Source organism: Microtus oregoni, unplaced genomic scaffold, assembly GCF_018167655.1.
Source record: "Microtus oregoni isolate MIOR12 unplaced genomic scaffold, Mior012 000012F_ref0000307, whole genome shotgun sequence".
Classification (NCBI taxonomy): domain Eukaryota; kingdom Metazoa; phylum Chordata; class Mammalia; order Rodentia; family Cricetidae; genus Microtus; species Microtus oregoni.
In genome coordinates, this window is record NW_024543071.1 from 4,124,077 (window position 1) to 4,149,404 (window position 25,328).

At 48.4% G+C, this 25,328-nt stretch overlaps 1 protein-coding gene and 1 pseudogene across 14 annotated transcripts in view; one reads left to right on the forward strand and one right to left on the reverse strand.

Moving 5' to 3' along the window:
* Nucleotides 1-25,328, forward strand: part of Ablim1 (actin binding LIM protein 1) — a 299,047-nt gene that overhangs the window by 109,211 nt on the left and 164,508 nt on the right. For 13 of the 14 annotated variants that reach the window (XM_041661017.1, XM_041661022.1, XM_041661021.1 and 10 more), the window contains exon 1: nt 23,880-24,092. The exons of the other annotated variant lie outside the window; for it this stretch is intronic. In XM_041661017.1, the coding sequence (XP_041516951.1) occupies nt 24,077-24,092 (16 nt within the window). In that variant the 5' untranslated portion in view covers nt 23,880-24,076. Of the gene's footprint in view, nt 1-23,879; nt 24,093-25,328 lie in introns of those variants that run through there. 14 annotated transcript variants of the gene reach the window in all.
* Nucleotides 3,845-24,035, reverse strand: LOC121453853 (annotated as a pseudogene).

The window sequence follows — 25,328 nt, forward strand, 5'->3', positions numbered from 1 at the left end:
GTGTGTCTGTGAGGAGGGGTGTGTGTGTAGGGGAGAGACTGATAGAGGGGTCAATTCCATAACTTTGGTTATGGAACTTTTCGAGTTTGACTCCACCGCAGGCTGGGAAGCCTCTGGGACTGTCTTTCTCTTCCAATTCAACTGTGCTTCCCACCAGGCCGAATAAGTACAGCAAATCTGATGTCTCTGGTTCTTGAATCCTGCTGCCAAATCCTGCAGTAAGGATCAGGAGCTGGTAAAAGAAGTAGGCACTTCCCTGCTCACTTGGCCACCCAGGGCCTGTGCAGACTCAGACCTCCCCACCCCCAGGCTTGGTAGGTTGTCTTTAGGAAGTCCCTCAGCCTCTCTGATACTGACCTTCCTCATCTGAAAGAGTAGAGTCAGTTGGGGCATCCATTGCCAGTCCTGGTTTGGAGAACTTTTAGAAATGGAAATGTCTGGGCTCCACCCTCGGGAATCTTCTGTAGAGGTCTCAGCAGATGCCACGATTCGTCTTTTTGAACGTTCTATAGATATTCACAGGAATTCCTGAGAAGGGCTGGATTTTGTCTTTGCAGACCCTCCTAGGCTTACTGTTGTATTTAATACAGTTGTATTGTATTCTGTTGTATTTAAAGGGCACAGTGGTTTTAATGAGAAAACAATTCCGAAGGATCCAGTAGCCCCAGAGCAGGAGAAGCAGCCTGGAATATCCACGTTGACCTGCCACTGTTGTGTGGCTGTAGAATGTCACACATTGTAGTGAACCCTAGAGTGTGGATGTTACAAAGCTCATCACCAGGGCTGCCCTCTGCATATCAGAGCCTTAAGTCCAGGAGGACCTCCTAGGTCTTCGTGAAGAAAAGGAAGCTACTACCCCCATGGCAGTGCTGCCCTGTCCTCCGTGTTGGCATGAGCCCCGGGGGCCCACGGAATGATGCTGAGCTATTGAACACGTTGGTCACTGCTTGCAGCAGAGTTCATGGCACTAGAGGGAAGAATTCTCTAGAACATGGAAAGGAAATGATTAATTTAAGCTAGGGAGCTTCTGTTGAGCTCCCTCCAGCCCCCCGAACTTCACAGAACTCTGGCGATCCTGAAATGATTTTCTGAGTTTGTCCCAGGCATGCATTTGTAGACTGGGTTACAATTTATCTCTGGGCTTCTTTAGGCCTGATCTCAGCACTCTCGCCAGATAATGTTGGAGATTCTAGAAATAGTTGCAGATAATCTTTTAGGTATTGCTCTAGGTGCAGTGTTCATTTTATTTTCAAGTGCAAACTCTTGCCTCAGACTGCAGTCAGGCGCTCCTGGGATGGCTGTTTTTACAATAATCATCTGGCTGGAAATATGGCTAAGCTCCTGAGGGTAATCTTTTAAATATGTCCTTCTTAATCTTCTTTGCTGGGCAGTGAGGAAAAAGATAACAGGGTACCCAGAGAGCTGCAGCAGCTATTGGGGAGCCCTGCTTCCTGGGCTCCCGAGTCCAATCTTGATTTCATGCCAAGATGCCTTCCTTCCTTGGTTTAAAGTGTCTGGGGAAATTGTGCAACTCTGAGAAAGGCAAAGTCTCCTCATCTGAGAGAACCAGCCTCCGGGGCTCACACAGAAAGAGGCTGATTCCTGAGGACCCGAGTGTCCCCGAGACACCCTACCCTGCTCATCACAGGTACAGCACAGTCACACACCTGCTCTACCTGTATTCCGTGGACTGTGGCTCACCCGAGCTCAGGTTTAGCAGCTGTGATCCGTCTGGTAAGTAACCGAATCGGCTTTGGACGCAGGTCTGTGTTTTCTGATTGACATCAGTATAAAGTGCCCCCTCCTAGCCCATTCTTCTGACCTCTGGGTTTCAAAGGGAACCCTGCCCTTCATGAATAATGAATGAGGCAGGAGTGGGAGAAACGGAGGCTGTGCAGAAGGACAGCCACATATTTTATTCTCTGGTTTTATGATCTTTATAACAAATATGTTTCTTTCAAACACGGTTGGAATAATTATCCAATTATTATATGTAATGAGAAACATGGTGTCAAAGAACCATGCTGCCCTCCCCCCCCCTCACCCGACAATGCTCTTCTCTCCTAAGACCAGGAATGAATGGAAAAGAACTCCACGAGGTAGCTGATTAACTCCAGCAAAGCTGCTGCCTGGGAAGGGTTTGCCTGGTGGAGAGTCTTTAAGACCCTTCCTCAGGGGAACCTCATTGTAATGTAACTGCTCATTTTCTGGCCTGAGAAGGGCATGGAGAGAGCTCAGGCTGGGAAGGAAGTTGGCGATGTGGGCTGTGTGTGTGTGGATGCGTGTGTGCGTGCATATGTGTATTAGATGTGGGTGTGAGTGCACTGCTACATTGTATGTGTGCATGTGAGTGTGTAGATGTATATGTGTGTGGACTCACATCCATGTGGAGGTCAGGGGTAGCTTCAGGTATCTCTGGTGTCACAAGTACACACACACGACCACACGTGGGTTTCTGTCCCCATCTCTGATGTCACAAGTGCACACGCCACCACACGTGGGTTTCTATTTGGTCTCTGAGGACTGATCTCGGGTCCTGGTGCTAGGATGCCAACTACTTCATCACCTGGATGGTGTCATCCAGCCTAGGTTGCTGATTGGACACAGTCTCAGGTTTTGACATTGTAGTGGCCTGGTGCTTACCCAGCCTCTCACTCCCTGTGTAAATCAGTACCTAAGTAAGGACAAAGTGCAGAAGGCCATTGGGTACTGTCCCTACAGATACATGGAAACATATGGTTCCCAACTCACAGGCAGCCAGAGAGAATGGCAGGCTTGAAGGCAGTGCAGGTGAGGTAATTCATTTATACTAAGGTCTTTTGCTTTATTGTAATTAATTTTACAGCCTTATGGAGCTGTTACATATACTGTATATTTTACCTCTTTAGAGTAGGTGGTTTACTATGTTTTAGTTCACTTCGTGATGTACAACCCTTCACTGCAGTGGTTTGTTCTTAGCATTTCCATTGTGTAAAAATAAAATAAAACAAAACAACCCAATCCTTTAGCGATTATTGTCTCTCCGTCCAAACTTTTCTATCCGTACCCCTAGCCTTAAAGGATCAACAATCTACTTTCTGTCTCTGTAGGTTTCCCTTTCTGGGCGTGGATGCATACAATGTACAGTGATCTTCTGTGTCTGGCTTCCTTCACTTAGCACAATATCCATTCGAGCTGTAACAACGGTCATTTCTTTATCCATTATTGTGTCTGAAAAAATATCCCATTGCCCCTTCACTAGCTGATGAGTGTTCAGGTTGTCTGAGCCTTTTTAGCGAGTTTCTTGCACAGTTTGTAGGGGTCATGTTTTCTGTCTTTCTGCATGCATGGCCTAGGGGTGGGGCTTAACTCTAAGCTAATTCTGGAGAACTCCCAACTCTACAAAGAGGCTGCTCCATCCCACACCCTCATCTGCAGCACAGGAAGGATTCAGCTGTTCTACACCATTATCTGGCGCTGTGTGTGTGTGTGTGTGTGTGTGTGTGTGTGTGCATATGGAGGTCAGAGGTCAGTCTATGGTGTCTTTAGGAGCTGTCCAGTTTGTTTTTTGAGACAAGATCTCTCACAGAGACCCAGGGCTCACTGACTAGGCTTGGCTGACTGGGGAGCAAACATCAAGAAACCTGCCTGTTTCTACCTCTCCGACTCTGAGGCTGCAAACCTATGCTGCCATGGCTGTTTTGTTTTGTTTTGTTGGCTGGTTGGTTTGTTGTTTTCTGTGTCTACTGTTGGGGATTGACTCAGGCCCCCATACTCTCATTGCAAGCCCTTTGCAAACTCAGCTATTTCCCAAAACCCCATTATCTGATATTTAAGAACCAACCATTTTAGTTAGAATGAAGTACTATCTCGTTGTGGCCACTCTGAGCTTTGACGGGACGGAGGTGGGCCTGTCTAAAGGAGCAGCATTAAGCAGCACAAGATACGGATTCTCACTGCAGCCGATGGTCACAGTCTCTAGCTCTCCAAATAGCTTGACGTCAGTCCTCTGGACACATCTCTTTTCAGGGAACAAGGAGGAAAGTTGGAGAAACCAGGGTACCTACCACCAATTCCTTCACAAGCCACCCTAGAAAGACTACTCAAAACCCACCGGCCTTGTCTCTTGAGGCAGGTACTGCCCTCAGTTAGTGGCTCCTCATCTGGTAGACCCCTCAAAGTTTTATTCTATAGGCAAGGCTGAAAACAGAACAGGATTTCTGCTGGAGTTCATATTCTGTAGCGAGTGCCTTGGTGCTTCTTCTGAAAGATGTTTGAGCTAACGCTGCTCCTGAGGAAGTGAAATCTGTCGTGTAAGATCCAGGAAAGCCGGGTAAATGGCAACTGAGTAAGCTGTGCTGGACGATGGTGTCGTCCTTGGAGAACAAATGATGCCACCGCACGGAGGAGCCCTGGGTTAAGGAAGGGCATGCCCCTGAGGCACCTATAACCTAGTGGAGAGGGGTGAAGAAATCTGGGAGGTGGTGGAGTGTTGGGGTGCTGTGGCTGTGAGTTGGGACATTCCAGAACTTCACTGTCAGCTCTTCGTCTCACCAAATGTGTTTCTTCAGGAAGCTCATGTAAGTCGGTGTTTCCCTGGGAGTACGGTTTGCAGAGTGTAGTCTTCTGTGATTGGCTCATGTGTAGTTCTCTGGAAAAATATCTTGGTGGGTCCCTGTCTATACATACAAGTTGAGTCACCCCAAAAGGCATGTCAGTAGCCCATGAGGAAGACGAAGCACAGTAGCCTGTGGTGTGGTTGTTTACCAAGGTTCTCTTCCGGAGTAGAGCTATGCCCAGGTCCTTTTCCAAAACCTCATGGGCAGGACTCCTGGACTCTGTTCCTCGGGGTATCTGGTCAGCCATGCAGAGCCCAGGAAGGTCTGCATGGCTGCATGACTTCCAAGGTCAGAAAGTATACCGAGGGGAGGCTGGGATGCTCCACTCAGAGGCACTCCTGGCCCCTGTTGGCCCTGAAACCAGAAGAAGATACACGGGGAAGACCCAGCCCTAGGGCAGGGCTCTCCTAGCCCAGGTCTGAGGACAGTGTTCACTATGAGTATTAACTGAGAACATGCATGTCAAAGTGTTTGGTATTCGGGCATGTATGAGCATCCAATAAATTCTGGCTATAATAGCAATAATAGCTGATTTTAGAAATTATTTTGAATCAGGACTAGTGGAACAATCCTGTAATCCCAGTGTGTAGGAGATAGAGGCAGGGGAATTTTGAGTTGAGTCCAACTCTGGCTGCCTGGTGATTTCAAGGTTAGCCCGAGCTATGTGTGAACACCCAATCTCAAAACAAAACAAAATAAAAAACTAGAGAAGTCAAAACAAAAATTATTATTTTGTCGCTGCCTTCTGCTGTTGCAAAGCCTGGCTTTTGTATTGCTGGGACCTGGTGCTGTGATTGTATCGTAGGAAGTGGGGATCCCAGGAAGCCACTGCGAGCTTGGAGCATCCTGTTAGGGACAGGTGTTCCAAGGAAGTGCACCGTCCGACTCTCCTTTGTGTTCCTGAGCTGGCAAAGCCCACAGTACTCATGAGCAGCTCCTGGCAGGGGACAAGGGGACATTTGGTAAACTCTCCTGAAGCTGCCAGAAACGGCCCCTAGATGCAATGAGGCAGCTTCCTGTTGTTGTTTGACAGTCAGGCCCTGCTCAAGTTGTTCAGGGCTCCGTGCTTCACGGGATGTCCCCACAAGGATCTGTCCAGCCTCCTTTGTGCTCAAAACAACCCTCGGAAGCCGCTGGGAAAGGCATTTCCTTATTTAAGAACAGGAAAGGAGTATGTATGAGTAAGAAGTTGGGACTGAGGGCTAAACAATTTACGGTAAACAGGGAGCTTCTGCCTGTGTGCTGGCTCCATCTTGGAGAGTGGAGGGGAGCCCTGCTCTCAGGGACCATCTGTCCTTTGCTGGGAGCCTACTGAGAGGTTATGCTCGGTGTTTCTCTAACTGCTGGTTTTCCATTTTTCGTGTTTAGTGTTTACAATAAGTCCACAAGGCCAATACTGCTTTTTAAAATATTTTTATTTGTTCTTTGAGAATTCCATACATGTATGCAATGTGTTAGGATCATGTCCATCCCTTATTTCCCCCTCCAACTCCTCCTAGTCACCCCCCACAGCAGGTCCCCTGTGCATCATCAAGCCCGCTCTTTTCAATACTCCACTGTGTCCAGTTCAGGCTGCCTGTGTGCTCATGGCCGTGGGGCCATCCACTGGGGCAAAGGCAACCTACAGCGGCCAGGACTCCGGAGAAAATGATTCTCCCTCCCCAGCTGTGACCAACTGTTCCTCAGGCAGGACTGGGGTTCCTGGTCCCTCCTCCTCAGCCCCACTTTCCTGACTGGTGGCTCTTCTGAGACACAAGGTAGTGACAGGCACCTGCTGCTCAATGGGAGGTCACTGTGTGTGGCCTCTGCTCCCGCACACACTGATCTCTAGGGACACATCTTGAGATGACGTGATTCCTTCAAGAAAACAGTCCTGTTCTAACTTTCATTCTGCTCAGCACGGAAGCGACAGGGACACCAGGGTTCTTCATCCCCTCTTTTACTCCTCCCTTCTTTGTCTTTATTTTGCAATAGTGGGGACTGGATTTAGGGACTCACACAAGCCCTCCACCATGGGGTCCTCTTCCCAGTTCCTTTAAGATGAGTTGGGCTCTCAGCAAATTTCCCAGCCTGGCCTTGAATTCATACTGTTGCTCAGGCTGGCTTTGGACTTGGGATCTTCTTGCCTCAGCCTCTGAGTACTGTGGTTATAGGCCAGTGTCCCCAGATCCAGCCACAGCCAGTTTTCTCTAAGTCGTGGAAACACGTGGGTAGAGGGAGATAAGAGATTTCGGTCCTGGCTGACATTTCAAATAGTTCGCTTCCCCCTCCTGCCTAGGCTCTCGTTTCGTTAGTTTAATCATGTTACTGGAACTGTATCTCATGCCACGGACTGTCGAGCCCAGCTTTCTGCCACACCCCGGCATTAGCCCCCAAACACCCGTAGCAGACCCTTACAGAGGCCTGAAGGATCATCCCACACCTGCTGTTCCAGACGCCGTCACCTTCCCTGGTTCTCCAGTAGCCGACAGTAAGGTTGCCCCTTTCCCCTCTGTAGAGCCAATTCACACCCTTCCCCTTGTGCTGTCCCCCAGTGTCCTAGCATCCTGTGTACATCTCTGTTCGAGTGACCTGTGTATAACCTCTCTCTTTCAGTTACTCCTGAGGCTACAGAGGAAGCTATGTTTATAGTTTTAGTGTATTATAGTATCTGCCATGGAAAAGGATGTGTCAGTGTGTGGTCAATGAATAAATAAATGCCTGCAGAAATCAGAGGAGAAAGACATCCCTGCTGCCCAGCTGCCGAGGCCTGGAGAAGCAGCATAGCACAGCCCAGAGGCTTCAGATGCTAGGCTGTGGGTCAGCTGCGCTGCCGACTTCAAAGTCATCCAGTCCCGTTCCTTTCAGTTGTGTGGCCCAGAAAAGTAGTTAATATCCCTGAGCCTCACTTCCATCATGTGGAAACATGAACAAAACAATTCCATTGCAAATGGATTGGGCCCCCCTAAAAGGACATATAAAGAAAAATATTTCTGTTTAGTGGGACCTTAAAAAAATATTTTCTCCTTCTCTCCCCCTCCTCCCCAAACATGAGAGGAGAAATAGTTGTCTAGGTAACCAATGTAGTTACTTCCCAGAGGGAAGAATACCGAAGAGGCCCTGAAAAGAAAAATGGGATCTGACATTAGAGCTGGAAAATAGATAAAATTATCCCAAAAGATGAGCAAAAGGAAATTATCCCAATGAGTTGAATAACAATAGAAAAATGGAGGGCAGGCATATCCCTCTTCATTCTGCTCCCTGCGCCTGCTTTGCCCTGCCTTGTTTGTTTAATGTTTGTTTTAGCTGCTTGGTTAATAAGTTTATTATATTTATGAGAGAGAATCTTCATAGGAAATTGCTCTAGCTCTACAGCCCATTTATGACCTCTGAGGAAGCTTACCTTCTTTTGAGTAGCCCAGTTTTCCTTCTGGGCAAGGGACATTTTGGGACAGTTCCACCTCTTCGTCTTCTCATGGGCTGGGTCCTCTTGGGCGGCAGCACGAGCTTTCATAGGCGTCTCCTCTGACACGTCTGGAGTTATGTTGTTCTTTATGTACTGAGAGAACTGTTTCATGTGAGCATCTCCATCTTCCTCCACTAGGGAACACACGAAGTCTGTGACATTCTGACCCACGCTGTGCTTACAGTATGTTCTGCACTTTCAGACTCATAACCGGGGAATTATTTGGTACTATGAGGAATAGATAAGCCTCCATCCACAGCTCCCTTCAGGGCCCCGAAAACTTTATTGCCGGTTGTATATCGTTCAGGCAAGACCTGCATCCAAAGAGCAAGTGCAGGCACCAGGCTGACCACGAATGCTTTTTACACTGTATTCATCTCCAGCCACCTCCACCTGGCCTTCATAGATCTTGTCCACACCAGACCTCTGGGGAAGCCTGCGGGTCAGCAGCAGCCCAGCACAGTGGGCTGCAGTGTAATTTGTCAGGCCAACTCTCACCCCATATTTTGGCAGTTGGTGTGCATATGCTGTGCAGACGGTCATGTCCCCTTCTATACGAGGACACGCAGTGTGCTGTGCAGATGTCATGTCCCCTTCTATATGTGCACACACAATGTGCTGTGCAGATGTCCTGTCCCCTTCTATACGGGCACACACAATGTGCTGTATAGACTGTCCTGTCCCCTTCTATACGGGCACACACAATGTGCTATATAGACTGTCCTGTCCCCTTCTATACGGGCACACACAATGTGCTGTGCAGATGTCCTGTCCCCTTCTATACGGGCACACACAATGTGCTGTGCAGATGTCCTGTCCCCTTTTATACGGGCACACACAATGTGCTGTGCAGATGTCCTGTCCCCTTCTATACGGGCACACACAATGTGCTGTGCAGATGTCCTGTCCCCTTCTATACAGGCACACACAATGTGCTGTGCAGATGTTCTGTCCCCTTCTATATGTGCACACACAATGTGCTGTGTACACTGTCCTGTCCCCTTCTATATGGGCACACACAATGTGCTGTTCAGATGTCCTGTCCCCTTCTATACGGGCACACACAATGTGCTGTGCAGATGTCCTGTCCCCTTCTATACGGGCACACACAATGTGCTGTGTAGATGTCCTGTCCCCTTCTATACGGGCACACACAATGTGCTGTGTAGACTGTCCTGTCCCCTTCTATATGAGCACACACAATGTGCTGTGCAGATGTCCTGTCCCCTTCTATACGGGCACACACAATGTGCTGTGTAGATGTCCTGTCCCCTTCTATACAGGCACACACAATGTGCTGTGTAGACTGTCCTGTCCCCTTCTATATGAGCACACACAATGTGCTGTGCAGATGTCCTGTCCCCTTCTATACGGGCACACACAATGTGCTGTGCAGATGTCCTGTCCCCTTCTATACAGGCACACACAATGTGCTGTGCAGACTGTCCTGTCCCCTTCTATACGGGCACACACAATGTGCTGTGTAGACTGTCCTGTCCCCTTCTATACGAGGACACGCAGTGTGCTGTGTAGACTGTCCTGTCCCCTTCTATACGAGCACACACAATGTGCTGTGTAGACTGTCCTGTCCCCTTCTATACGGGCACACACAATGTGCTGTGCAGATGTCCTGTCCCCTTCTATACGGGCACACACAATGTGCTGTGCAGATGTCCTGTCCCCTTCTATATGGGCACACACAATGTGCTGTGCAGATGTCCTGTCCCCTTCTATACGGGCACACACAATGTGCTGTGTAGACTGTCCTGTCCCCTTCTATACGAGGACACGCAGTGTGCTGTGTAGACTGTCCTGTCCCCTTCTATACGAGCACACACAATGTGCTGTGTAGACTGTCCTGTCCCCTTCTATACGGGCACACACAATGTGCTGTGCAGATGTCCTGTCCCCTTCTATACGGGCACACACAATGTGCTGTGTAGACTGTCCTGTCCCCTTCTATATGGGCACACACAATGTGCTGTGTAGATGTCCTGTCCCCTTCTATACGGGCACACACAATGTGCTGTGCAGATATCCTGTCCCCTTCTATACGGGCACACACAATGTGCTGTATAGACTGTCCTGTCCCCTTCTATACGGGCACACACAATGTGCTGTGCAGATGTCCTGTCCCCTTCTATATGAGCACACACAATGTGCTGTGTAGACTGTCCTGTCCCCTTCTACACGGGCACACACAATGTGCTGTGCAGATGTCCTGTCCCCTTCTATACGGGCACACAAAATGTGCTGTGCAGATGTCCTGTCCCCTTCTATACGGGCACACACAATGTGCTGTGTAGACTGTCCTGTCCCCTTCTATACGGGCACACACAATGTGCTGTGCAGATGTCCTGTCCCCTTCTATACGGGCACACACAATGTGCTGTGCAGATGTCCTGTCCCCTTCTATACGGGCACACACAATGTGCTGTGTAGACTGTCCTGTCCCCTTCTATACAAGGACACGCAGTGTGCTGTGTAGACTGTCCTGTCCCCTTCTATACGAGCACACACAATGTGCTGTGTAGACTGTCCTGTCCCCTTCTATACGGGCACACACAATGTGCTGTGCAGATGTCCTGTCCCCTTCTATACGGGCACACACAATGTGCTGTGTAGACTGTCCTGTCCCCTTCTATATGGGCACACACAATGTGCTGTGTAGATGTCCTGTCCCCTTCTATACGGGCACACACAATGTGCTGTGCAGATGTCCTGTCCCCTTCTATACGGGCACACACAATGTGCTGTATAGACTGTCCTGTCCCCTTCTATACGGGCACACACAATGTGCTGTGCAGATGTCCTGTCCCCTTCTATATGAGCACACACAATGTGCTGTGTAGACTGTCCTGTCCCCTTCTACACGGGCACACACAATGTGCTGTGCAGATGTCCTGTCCCCTTCTATACGGGCACACACAATGTGCTGTGCAGATGTCCTGTCCCCTTCTATACGGGCACACACAATGTGCTGTGTAGACTGTCCTGTCCCCTTCTATACGGGCACACACAATGTGCTGTGCAGATGTCCTGTCCCCTTCTATACGGGCACACACAATGTGCTGTGCAGATGTCCTGTCCCCTTCTATACGGGCACACACAATGTGCTGTGTAGACTGTCCTGTCCCCTTCTATACGAGGACACGCAGTGTGCTGTGTAGACTGTCCTGTCCCCTTCTATACGAGCACACACAATGTGCTGTGTAGACTGTCCTGTCCCCTTCTATACGGGCACACACAATGTGCTGTGCAGATGTCCTGTCCCCTTCTATACGGGCACACACAATGTGCTGTGTAGACTGTCCTGTCCCCTTCTATATGGGCACACACAATGTGCTGTGTAGATGTCCTGTCCCCTTCTATACGGGCACACACAATGTGCCTTGCAGATGTCCTGTCCCCTTCTATACGGGCACACACAATGTGCCTTGCAGATGTCCTGTCCCCTTCTATACGGGCACACACAATGTGCTGTATAGACTGTCCTGTCCCCTTCTATACGGGCGCACACAATGTGCTGTGCAGATGTCCTGTCCCCTTCTATATGAGCACACACAATGTGCTGTGTAGACTGTCCTGTCCCCTTCTACACGGGCACACACAATGTGCTGTGCAGATGTCCTGTCCCCTTCTATACGGGCACACACAATGTGCTGTGTAGACTGTCCTGTCCCCTTCTACACGGGCACACACAATGTGCTGTGCAGATGTCCTGTCCCCTTCTATACGGGCATACACAATGTGCTGTGCAGATGTCCTGTCCCCTTCTATACGGGCACACACAATGTGCTGTGCAGATGTCCTGTCCCCTTCTATACGGGCACACACAATGTGCTGTGCAGACTGTCCTGTCCCCTTCTATACGGGTATACACAATGTGCTGTGTACACTGTCCTGTCCCCTTCTATACGGGCACACACAATGTGCTGTGCAGATGTCATGTTCCCTTCTATATGGGCACACACAATGTGCTGTGCAGACTGTCCTGTCCCCTTCTATATGGGCATACACAATATGGCAGATGATCTATCTGTTAACGAACTGAACCATCCTCTTTTATTCGGGTGTGTTGTACTTGTTTTTGTCCTGGATCACCAATTGTTTCCAAGGAGAGTAGTCAGTTTTACCCTCCCACCACCTTCTAAGTCTCACTTGGCATCTCTTAAAGTCAGCGTCATTCCTAAAGTTGGCCCATTCCTGATAACTTCCACAAATTTCATGCTGAGGAACAGAAGCCTACAGCTGCAGTTCCACACAGGCCTGCAGGCTCAGCGAAGCTGGGAGAGAAAAGCAATTTTTGATTTATCAATTGTCATTTTTCATTTCTTTTCAGGTCCTGAAGTTTTATTTTTATTTTGTTTTCAGGCCCTAGTTGCTAGCATTAGAGCCCCTGAAATAAAGTAAAGAAGTCTAGAGAGAAATGGCAAACTCTGGGGCAATCACCAGCACCCAGGCTTCTCCCTCTGTTCACCCACATAGTTTGTAAGGTCATTTGTTTACATCACCAGAATAAATATTAGGGTCAATTCCAAGTTCTCTTTCCTATCAGTCTCTTCCTTGAAGTGCTAACTTGTGATTCTAGTGTGTGGCTGGACATGTTCACCTTTTCCCTCTTACAGGCCTGACTTGTCCTTAAAGGGGACAGGGAATCTCTGTTATCACTTAGTAGGCATCAGTCAGTACTGTAGGGAACTGCCTGGTCATCGAGGTCACCTCTTAGTTCAGTATAATCCTCCATGGAAATGCTGTGCGATGCTAATGTGTTCAGTGATACTTCATCCGAACTTGACATGACAGACCACAGTTCAGCTGTCAAGAGTTTAACAAGGATATGAACGACTATTTATAACACATTTTTAAATTTTAATTTAATTTTAAGTTCCTTATCAAAAGCCCAAATGAACAAACAAAAACCCAGGAATAATCCAATCTCTTTCTACAATGCTTTAAAAATGAGTTAGAAACTTTCCTATTTGCACCATGAGAAAGCAGGCAGAGAAAGAAGGCTTGGTTTCTGTCTCTTGGATTTGGGCCATTTTCAGTCTCTTGGAGGAAATGGCCCTGTGCTGTAGATGCCCAAGATGTAGCGTTTATTAGGATGAGTAACGAGTCAACAATCACCCATTTCTTTCAGAGTTTTGTTCAGTTGGTTTTCCATGATGGATTTTGTGATTTAACTACCTTGCGGGTTAGTTGATTTTTTTTTTTATTTCTGTGCAGAAATTTATATCCAGTAAAAATTCTCAGAGTTCTTATATTTTATTCAAGAAAGACAAAATGTGTATTTCAGATCTCAATCCAAGAAAAAAATGTATATTCCAAAGCATGTTTTTTCTGTCCAATTTTCTCCCAAACCCCAATAAATCTGCCAGATAGGCAGTGTTTTCCATCTTGCTGGGGGTTGCAAGGATGGGGGGAAGAAAACGGCCTCCTACGGCAGTTCTCCTGAAATCCGGCGCACCGTGGCATATGGTCCAGAGCGCGAGCAGTCTCAGGTGGAGCGGCCGCAATGTGCAGCTGTTAGGCATTTAAAGAGAGTTCCTACACATGTGAGCACACTGGAATATCATTGTAAGTGGGTCATCCCTCTAACGCATGGTGAGTGTCCTAAGCCCCATGTGCTCCCCTCACAGGGAGCTGCAGCTGGAAAGACATTTAGGGGCATGTTTGTTATCAGACTGTTGGGCTTCTGACCAGTTACCTCAGGGTCCAAGTGGGCTCATCTACACATGCTAAGGAGGCAGCTGCTGAGCACAGTGTGCATGCTTACGAATTCTACTATGTCTGCACAATAAAATGACCCAATAAATCATTGATTTGCTTTGGAAAAAGTAGGTTCTGTTTGGTGAACGTATTTGGTCTCTTCAGGATGTTATTGTTCCACTGATCTCTATAACTTGGAAGACTCCTTGAAAGTGATTAGCAGATCAATATGATCCCTGCCCTTTTTTAGGCATAAAAATATGGATAACTTAGATCGCCTTTCTTCTAGATAGCTCTAGATCAGCAGTCCGTAAGAGTGCTCCACCCTTCCCACCCTTCTTTGCACCGGGCTTCCTCTAACACCCACCCCTCTGAACCCCAGACACATACTGGGCCCTGTGATGCCTGCCCCCATCAGACCTAACCCAATGTAGATCCCAGGCAATGACCAGGGTGTGTGTGTGAGCATGAGTGTGTGTGAGTGTGTATTGTGTGAGCATGTATTTGTGTGTGAGCATGTATGTGTGAGCGTGTGTGCGTGTGTATGAGCATGTATGTGTGTGAGTGTGTGTGTGAGAGAGAGCATGTGTGTGCGTGTGTGTGAGCATGTGTGTGTGAGAGAGCATGTATGTGCGTGTGTGAGCATGTGTGTGTGTGAGTGTGTGTGTGAGAGAGCATGTGTGTGCGTGTGTGTAAGCATGTGTGTGTGTGTGAGTGTGTGTGTGTGTGTTGGGGGTCTGCTTGCTGTCGCCTTTATGTATGCACAGCTTTGCCTGGATTAGAGGTTCTTCAGATACACTCTTTCCTTCAGTCAGGGCTGCCCAGCAGGAGCCTTTTGTCCTTCGCATGCTGGCAGTGCTGGGAATCTAAGGTTAGCGTTCATGTCTCTCTGTGTAGATGGCAAGGGTTTTTTGTTTGATTTTCCTGCATGGATATCTGGAGAATAATAACACCCCGGAAGTCCAAGGCTTAGTTTTGTACGGATTAGCTTGCTACCTAAATTTTTGTCAAACTGTTATATGTATGCTGTTTAATTTGTAGGCTCGGAGCTGTGTTCACTCAGATGTTGTATTTAATCTGCTTCTTGGGGTTTTTGTTTTGTTGTTGTTTTTCTTACGGGATAAGTTTGAAGCTTTAACCTCCATGTTATAGGTTCTCTAGTGTTTTGGACCCGTTCTTCTCCCTCCATTGAAGTCATCTCAGGTTTTCCTGTGTTCAGAATTAGACATCTTATTGGCACCTCTTTTTTTCATTTCTTAGCGCTGGTCTCCCATTGGTGCTTAGTTTTCATGTTTTAACTTCTACTATCTCCTTCCCTTCATTCTCTCGTGCCATCTTCTCAGCCTGGAGATCTTTCTCTTTGTTTGTTTTGTGCCCTAATTCATTGCTCTGCACCTTCACCCACTTATGATCCTTCTGGTCATTCACTGAGGCCAAAGAGGTCCTGCTGAGATGACATCAGATCCTGGGCTCTGTGCTCAGAATCTTCCGTGGTTCCCAGCTCCACAGGAAAAGCCGAGGACCTTGCAGTAACACAGGACACTAACCCCTTCCACCTAATTCCCCTGTTACTATTGGTTTCCCCGCACTTTGATCCCAGGAAAACTCCTACCTCCGGGCATTTACCTCCACGATGTTTGGGGTAACTGTGTTCACAGATAACACCCGGCTCATTCTTTTCCATCTGTGCATTTATTCAGATGGCAATTTACCAGCGCTCCCTCTTCCAAACACTATCTTCCAGCCTTACCTTTTTCCTAAAGTACTTCCTGCTTCTTAGGCAGGTGTATAAAAATTACTCACATTCTTCATTTTGCCACCCCACCCATTGTCCACTTCCGTTTCAGGTGCTCTTGACTCATCATTAAGCCACGGTCTTCTGTGCTGCCGTTTTCAGTGTGGGGCTGCCTTATGCAGGATGGCAGGATGAGTGGAAAGGACCCAACAGGGTTCCTCTTGCCTTCTTCTTTCCTTTTTCTTTTGTTATTTGTTTTCGAGACAGGGTTTCTCGGTATAGTTTCGGCTGTCCTGTAACTCTCTCTGTAGACCAGGCTGGCCTCAAACTCACAGAGATTTGCCTTGCATCTGCTTCTCAAGTGCTGGGATTAAAGGTGTTTGCTGTCACTGCTTTAGAGCTCTGTCCTCATGGGGTCCTACAGACAGGCCATGGTAATGGGACAGCAGAGATGAGAGACACACGCACCATACATATCTCACTTGGTAGCGTGTGTGTTCCATTGTCCCTTTGGGCTTCACTTACAAAGTATAAGGTGAAAGCTTTTATTATTACAGAGTCACTATGACCAAACCTTACACAGACCGCACAACCATGAAGCTGGCCCTGTCTTTTCTATGAGCTCACCAGTGGAGTGTGTGACCACCACTCTCAGATGTGACTGCAGAATCCCACAGAGGGAAAATAATGCATCTAAGGCCACTGGGCACGGAGTGCATGGAATTCAAACCCAGCCCGTGTCTGCGCAGGCTTCCTGTGTGGCCGGAGTGACTTACAAAGCCGTGCTGGTAAAAGGCCAGGCAGGAAGGTGGGGCCGTTTCTGTGCAATTCTGTCACCAATCCCAGACAAATGCACTCTGTGACTCTAGCTGTCGCCTTCGTTAATGTCTCTTTAGTCATACAAATTGCAGCTTTTCACGGCGTAGAATGTGGGTGGCACAGCCCCTCCTGAAGCTGTCCTTCCTGTGGTCACAAAGGGAGTGATGACTGTTTGACGTGGCTTGTCCCTCGGGTGAAGACTGAAGTGTCCCAGGAGATAGGAAAGGGCTGTGATCCGGGAAGGTGCCAGGGCGAAGTGGGGAAGGCTGGAAGGCCAAGTCAGGGCAAGGGTGGGAAATGCAGGGGTTTATATCTTGCAAAATTCTGTAACCAATAAAAAGAACTTTTAACTCTTTATATAAACCACAAAAACACAATTTCTTGAGAATGATTAAACAGCTAATGATTGACAACCTTGTCAAAGACGTGTGGATCCCGGTCCCTACCCGCTGCCCAGTGAGGCTATATCTGGAAGAAACAAGGTCATGATGCCCTTGTCTTAACAGATCCCATCACGTGAAGTGTGACATCAAATGAAGCACACATTGTCAGGAGAGAGGTTACTTTACACATGCAAGGCAAGATGTAGTAGCATTTCCATGGCATTGGGTCTTCTGGAAGAAGCACCAGAGAAGTTAGCAAGCACAGAGAGGTGCACATGCTCATGACTTTTGTGGACATGCGTGTCTGCCTGTCTCTCTATGTGGACATGTGTCAGTGCGTGTATGTGTTTGGGCACTTGAGTGGAGTGGTTTTGTTTCTGTATGTGTAGTGTGTGTGTGTTTGCGCGCGCGTGCGTGTGTGTGCGCATGCATGTACATGCATAATTTGGGAATAAGAAGGGGAGACTGCCTCAACCTCCACTCCACACCATGGAAGACCCAGCTACCCAAAGGCAGAGTCTGTGACTTTGAACTTGAACCAACCTGACCCTTAGCTCTTACGTAGAGTCCTAACATGCGCCTCTCCCAGCCGTGATGAGAAAGAGATGAGCTGGTGGTGGTAGCCAGGCTGGAACGGTGGCCGACATATGATCGGCACTCTGTAAACAGGGGCAAGAACGGTAGTGTGGGAAGGACATGGAGGAGGCTCCATAAAGCGACCTCGCTGGTCTAGTCCTTTGTAGCCTACTTTCTCTTCAAGGTCATTTTCAGTTTGGATCTTGGCAAATACTTTCAGCAATTGTTAAATTTATTTTTTATCTAAGGAACTGAATTTCCTTTTAAAATGAAAGGGAAATTAAGAGTTGGATTTTTCAGCCCGTCTATTATTTAGAATTTTGGCGTTTCATGTGGTAACCTGTCAACATTTATCCCTTGAGTGTTGGATTTGGAGTGTAGCTGAGGCTGCCATGTGCAGGGCTCCGGATTGGTGCTGTTGTAAGTGGTAAAGGTGGAACCTAGAGGGAGGTCTCCTGGACATGGGGTGCACCCTTCAGAGAATGCCTCTTCTCTGAGGTCAGTCATGAGTGGTCATATTCTCCACCACAGCTGTAAAGAGACAGTGGCGCCAACTGCCTGTGGATGCCAAGGAAAAGTCAACTTTTCTTCCAGGGAGGCACGTATTTTTAGGTATTTATTGCCTTAAGGGACCATTGACTGAAGTACTACATGTCCATCAAATATTGCATTCCTACGTACCGTCATTATTGTATGACCACAGATGCCATAACCTTTCCCGTTCCCAAGAGAGCCCATAATCTTTCGCATAAATAAACACTAGAGTTCTAGTCTTGGTGTTGGTAACTATCAGCCGGAGAGAGCTTTGCCTTGAAGGCATTGCAATCCTACCTGATAAAAATCAGTTGTCTCTGGCTGAAAACTGGCTTTCTATCTGGGAGTCATGAAAGAGGAGGAGACGCTGAGAGCAGCTTGTTTTTCAAAATGCCTTCTTACAAGTCAGTCAGAGCTGTTTCGGTACACGAGAATGTCTCGTGGGCCTGAAGTTAGGTTGAGGTCTGTAAGACTCTATCAAAAGAGAGTCTTCAGACTCCAGTAACAGGTTGTAGAAAGCTGGCTGATTTTATGTTTGCTCTGCCATTCTGTCCCCAGTGGATTGTTTATGGTGACCTTTATATAAACTACAGCTGTTAGGCATTTTCTTCGGCTATAACTTCTTGCTTAGATCCCAACTCAGAAGTTGCTCCTGAGGACCACGGGAAACCCTGGAAACAAGCACCCACATCCCTCTCCCTTAGGACTCCAGGTCGAGAGCGCTACTAGACACTGGGTGGGTGAGACCATGTGACAAAAATCCTGAGTCGTCTGCTGAGCCCCAAGGGGCTGGACTGGCAGGAATGTGTCTCAGACTACTGGGGCATTTGTAGTCATTGCTGTCAGGAAGTTTTCATCAAGGTTGTGGTCTCACAGATTGTTATTTTGGCCAGTGGAGAGTGGACACTCTCTTTCAGATGTGACACCATGCATATAGCTGTTTACAAATCTTAGGCCATCTTTCCATTTTGTGGGCTGGACGGCTGGGCGGGGGGTGGGCTCGTCGGTCACCAAGGGAGCTAGCTGTAGCTCAGGACTCATCCCCATTGGAATCTGGGTCATCAGACCAGCAGCAAAGGCCAGGTGTCGGCATTTCAAACACTCACAGGACATCTGTCCCTGAGGAATCTGCAGGACACTCTTGGGGGTGGAAACAAAGGATAGATCGTCACGCGCATGTTGCCTTCAAGTGCGCGGCCCCATTATGGATAGAATGCCATCACTATGGAACCATAAGAATCCCACGTGAACTGTCCTTTTAGAAATGCCACGTTTGTCATGTGTGACGTGATCTTTTTGTTCCTGTTATCAGAGAGATGTTTAAATAAACTAACAAACCCAGGCACTCCCTGGAATCTAGTCCATAGCGGGCTAAATATGGAAATAGACACTGAATACACACTGCTGGAAACCAGTCATAGGGGCTTTGAGATGTAGCCAATAACTTTAGAACTCAATTTCAGAATAAAGAAGTAGCCTAGACTTGAGATTGTAGCCACACCACCTCCGAAGTCCAGCTTGGCGTGGCATAGCATGGCGAGCCCCTCTGTGATCTCCCACACACCTAAGCTTGTACTTCCTCTGCCGCCTACAAGCACCCAGCAACTTGATACCTTCTGGCCCATGACCTCTGCTGGGGTAGGTCATTCGTACCCCACAGGTCCCAGCTAGCCCATATCCATCTCCTCTCCTGACTTCCCAGCTGGGGCTTAGAACTGCCTGTGCACAGCATCTCTCAGCTGCTTCCTAAGCACTCCAGAAGTTTCTGTGTACGCCCTTCCTGTGCTGCATGCATGATACCTGGCATGAGCCAACATCCATCAGCATCTGGGGGCAGGGGGCAGATGTAAGCATAAAGTATAGAGAAAATAAGGGACTTGTTCTCCAGGTGTGTGTGTGTCCTGTGTATGTGTATATGCACGTGTACATTGTGTGTGTACATGTACATGTGTGTGGTGTGTCCTCTGCATGTGCGTACACTGTGTGTGTACATGTACATGTGTGTGGTGTGTCCTCTGCATGTGTGTATACTGTGTGTGTACATGTACATGTGTGTGGTGTGTCCTCTGCATGTGTGTACAGTGTGTGTACATGTACATGTGTGTGGTGCGTGTCCTCTGCATGTGTGTACACTGTGTGTGTACATGTACATGGGTGTGGTGTGTCCTCTGCATGTGTGTACACTGTGTGTGTACATGTACATGTGTGTGGTGTGTGTCCTGTGTATGTGTGTACAGTGTGTGTGTACATGTACATGTGTGTGGTGTGTTCCTGTGTATGTGTGTACACTGTGTGTGTATATGTACATGGGTGTGGTGTGTGTCCTCTGCATTGTGTACACTGTGTGTGTACATGTACATGTGTGTGGTGTGTGTCCTGTGTATGTGTGTACAGTGTGTGTGTACATGTTCATGTGTGTGGTGTGTGTCCTGTGTATGTATGTACACTGTGTGTGTACATGTACATGGGTGTGGTGTGTGTCCTCTGCATGTGTGTACAGTGTGTGTGTACATGTTCATGTGTGTGGTGTGTGTCCTGTGTATGTGTATACACTGTGTGTACATGTTCATATGTGTTGTGTCCTCTGCATGTGTGTACACTGTGTGTGTACATGTACATGGGTGTGGTGTGTGTCCTCTGCATGTGTGTGCACTGTGTGTGTACATGTTCATGTGTGTGTGTCCTCTGCATGTGTGTACAGTGTGTGTGTACATGTGTACCTGTGTATGTGTATATGCACATGTACACTGTGTGTGTACATGTATATGTGTGTGGTGTGTTCCTGTGTATGTGTGTACACTGTGTGTGTACATGTTCAAGTGTGTGGTGTGTCCTCTGCATGTGTATACACTGTGTGTGTACATGGGCACCCTATGTATGTGCATATGCACGTGTGCACTCTGTGTGTGTGTTTCTTCTGGATTCTGCTGGAGAGACTGTCGAGAGATGTCACCTGACACTTTAGGTCCTAGGACGGTGAAGGGGTCCTGGCATCCCTGCATTACAGGAGCCTGTGCGGCAGGCTCTGCTGTGGAGAGGGCTCTTCCGCAGCACCTCTCTCCAGAGGTAATGCTTTCTGCTTAGACTTTTCTAAGTCAGGGACGGACGCTTGACTTTTTACCAAGAGTGGAGGGGAAGGGTTACAGCCTTTTCTCTCCAGCAATATGGTCTCTGTTCTTTGGTCACGATGCCCAATCTTGGCTTCATTTGTGAGTGGGTGAAAAAGTAGCAGAGAGTCAGGTGGAAGGGTTGAGAGGAAAAGGCTCGAAAACTTCTAGGTCGGCACAAACCCCTAGGTCAGCGCAAACCTCTGGGTCAGCGTAAACCCCTGGGTCAGCGCCGTATGTGAAGTTGTCTCATCCCAGTGAGATCATTTCACTGGAAATCATCCTTAGAAACTCAGAAGAAAAAAGAACCTTTCTCGTGAACTGTAGCTTTCAGTTTTCTTTTCCCCCACTCCTCCCCAGCTCCCAGTGTAAACAGATACTCTACTCGCTTCTGTGTTTGAAGCATCTGGTCCTGAGGCAAAATAGACCAAAAAAAAAATGGTTTTATTCTCCCACATTCCAAAAATCACTTGAGCATCGCCTCTGGTTGTCTTGAGAGTGCAGAGCGGACGCTATTATCCTAAAGTGGCAATGTCTGATGGGAGGGGACTCTGCCACACGGGTGTTATTAGCCGTTAACTGCCGGTGACTCATTCGTGCTGACTGCAGTACAGACAAATTCTTTCCATGGAAAACACTGTGTGTGCGTGTGCGTGTGTGTTTGTGTGTGTGTGTGTGTGTGTGTCTGGGCCACTATGTAGTATCTGCCTGTAGAGAAAGCAGCTATGAAAATGAATGGACACCAGTGGTGTATAGGTGTGTTCAGAACTTACAATAAGACCATCTTGGTGCGGTAAGTGTAGATCTCAGAATATAAAGCTGTCATATGGACTAAAGGAGGGATGGAGCTAGCGACATTTACAGTATAAGTTAACCCATGAATGACTGGGCTTGAGCTAGAAATCAAAATAATTCACTGTGATGTCCAGCAGGGAGGGAAGGGTAGGGGTGGGAGGGGACAGAGGCTCTTCCCTCAGCTTTATGTATTTTATTTATTTATTGTGCTGTTGCGGGGATTAGAAGCAGGTCCTTAGCCCCACCATTCTTTAGCTCTCCGCTGAACAACATGAGATCCTCAGAGAGCCCTGCTTAAGTGTGGTACTGATCTGTTTACGCAGCAAATGTAACAGCACGCTCACCTGCCAGCCTCATCGACGGAGCTAATTCCGGCTCTCTGCGGTTGATTTTACTTGTCAACGTCTCTTTAACGGCTGAGGGCTGGGGGTGATTAGGGTAGGCAAAGCAGACACGTGCAGATGAACCATGAAAAAGGAGGGCATGCAAAGGGCTTGTCTCCTTCGGTGGTGCTCTCGAACCACGGCGTTCCTCGGCTCTTTGGGTGGCTGCCGCTCTGATGCTTGCCTCGTGGGGATGAATGGAGGCCAGAGAAGCCACCTGTAGGCTTTTCGGTGCTTATATTCCAGCTGGCCACTGACAGGGAGTAAGCATGACCCGGCCCCAGCAAGGCTGAAAGGTGGCAGGAGCAGCGTGGGTGAAGCATGTCATAGACAAGACACGCAGACAGACATTGCATGTCATAGACAAGACACGCAGACAGACATTGCATGTCATAGACAAGACACGCAGACAGACATTGCATGTCATAGACAAGACACGCAGACAGACATTGCATGTCATAGACAAGACACGCAGACAGACATTGCATGTCATAGACAAGACACGCAGACAGACATTCACTCTATCCACAGTAAAGCCCCGAGTCACGGATGGAGGGACGTCCCAACGGCTCCAGCTCTGCTGCCTTTACCCAGCAGAGAGCCAGCAGTCAAGACCTGCCCATGGGGACGGTGAAGACATGGGTGCTTCCCCTCCCTCTCCCCAGCTCCTCTGATTTGTCTCAGCTGCCGGCACCCTCTGAGTCAAAGCCGAGGCAGGTTGGTTGGCTCTCTTCCTCTCTGTTCCCCTGGCTCTCTTAGACTCAACACGTTAAAATATTTGCAGTAAATACAGTCTAATACTGGCTGTGCGTTCTGGTCCTGAAAGATGTGTTGGCTGACCATCTGCTGTCTCCCTGAACGCTACAACGTCTGCCTTGCTCTTGCTTATCTGCCTTGCCTCTCCCACACTGGCGGAGGTGTAGTGTGTGAAACACTTGGAGCTGGATCCAGCCGGCAGGTGCTTGAAGGGGTCAGCCGCAGCTCTGTGAACCAGGAAGTCCTCTGCAGGCAGACCTGCCGGTGACCTGATAGGTCAGAAAGCCAAAACCAGGAGCTGCCCGCCCTGCCTGTGTGGCCCTTCCCCCAAGTCAAGTTAGGCCAGTCCTGGCTGTAGTAGCCGCCAACACTGTGTGCCCCTTACATGGGACTAGGGTTCCTCCTCACGAATATACAGCCACACAGTTTAAGAGGCAAATGCTGAAGAAACAGAGGAAAAGCAGAAGCTAGGATCTTCCCCAACTGGATAGGCCGGCTTATTATTTTGATCCCGGATAAAGAACTGGACCCTGAAAGGCCATCTACTGGTGTTCTCTCTCTCTCTCTCTCTCTCTCTCTCTCTCTCTCTCGATCTCACTCCCCTCTCTCTTTTTCCTACCCAATTCAGAAAAAAAAGTGTGTGTGTGTGTGCAATCAAATGGCATTATTCACTTTTTTCAGAGGAAAATGAACTTGGAGGCGCCTCGGCGTTATTTTTCTATTAAGACCAATTTTACTTACTCACTTTGCCTGAAAGAGGCATAATCAGGATTGAAAGCAGCTGTCATAGGAAGCTAACAAGCTAACAATTGACGAGTTTACTTATGGGAACAGTCCCCGGCTGCGTGTGGCTTGGCCTCCCTCCTCCTTGGGCAATCATTTATCAGACACTGGGAGGGGAGCCAGGGCTCCGGAGCATTTTCCCGGGCGGGCATCAGGAATGCAAGGTGGTGTCAGTGACCGGAGATCAACGCTGGAATTTTGCATTTGCTACCGCGGCAGCTGGAGCGAGTGGTTTCATCCAGACGACAGCGTCGGGGAGCAGGGCGCGGCCGTCGTGCGGGCGGGCGTGGGAGCCGCGGCGGGGGCGGGACTTCGCAAGGCTACTCCGGACTTCGCGTGTGGGTGCCGGGGGCGTCTCCTCGCAGCCTCGGCAGCGGCCGATCCGTCTGCTTGCACGCCTAGAGTTCATTCCTGTTGCTTTCGGTGCTCTCGGCCAAGGACCCCGTTGCCATGGTGAAAGAGAAAGGTAATTAATTATAAATATCGATGACCGTGCATTCTTGTAGAAGTTGCAGTGGCCGCGCCGGGCTGGGGCACCTTAGGAGCAATGATCAATCGAAATCCGGGCAGACATGTTCGGGGCAAGAATCTCTGTAGGACAAAGTCTGGGTTTCCGCGGAACCCAGCTTCCGAATCTCAGCCCATTGCAGGAGTATTGCACAATTGAGCTCAGCTCAGGGTACTCACAGCTTTTGATTAATTGCCAGCGGATTTGGGATTTGGGATTTGGGGTTGAGACTCGCCTTTCACTTCCCACCCTATCCTCCTTTCTCTTCCTCCATCTCACATCAGGGAGTTCATTAAGATTTGTCTTCCTGTAAGGGTCCTTATACCTGGGTGGGGCTGTGTGGCAACAAGCCCAAGCCTAGCTAGCGTGGCTGAGAGGAGCCGCTGGGTGTTGGAAAGGGTTCAGTATTGGCTTTAACCATTCCTTCCAACACCGTCGTGAAGGTTGTTCTAAGAATGTGAAAAGAGGAGGGTGGGCGTGGCCTGCACAGGTGTATATTGTTTACCTACTGGGCGTGGCCCTGGGGTGAAGACAAGCCTTTTAAAATTGAATTATAGTTTTTATTTGTTTGGAAAATGCAAACGAACACAATAGCTTGCTTTTAGTCATTCAAGCACTGTATGGTACATATAGTATTTTAAAATCAAAAGGTAACAAAACAGCAGGGGAAGGGGGAAGCTCTTGACCAACACTCTCTCAACCTCTGTGTTTAAAGGTTGGCATTTGTCTTTCTAGACTTTTCTAGAGTGGAATTGGGTTCACAAATTAGAAGGAGAGGACCTTCTGTAAGACCATTATTCTAACTTGATTTTCCCCCTCTTAATAATGTTTTAGAGATCATCACAAAAAATTTTTTTTTCTGTAAAGCATTTCAGTTCTGCTCTCTGGCAAGCTTGAAACTGTCATGGTTTCTCATGTGGGACATTTACACACACACACACACACACACACACCAGCACTGCCTTTACAGCCCGCCTTGAACCACCTCAGTGGCTTCTGCATGCCTACTTTAAACGGGTGAGATACTAACCTGGGGTTGTGGCTGGACTTCCAGCCTGGGTTTGCTGTGTTGAGGGGCAGTTGAGAAGCTTTCGCAGTGCTGAGGCTGCACCCCAGATCTAGGGTCTGCTCTGTCCATCCGAACCTCTGATGTTCACCTGCTTTGTCTGATCTTTCAGCGGATGAGCCGTGAGT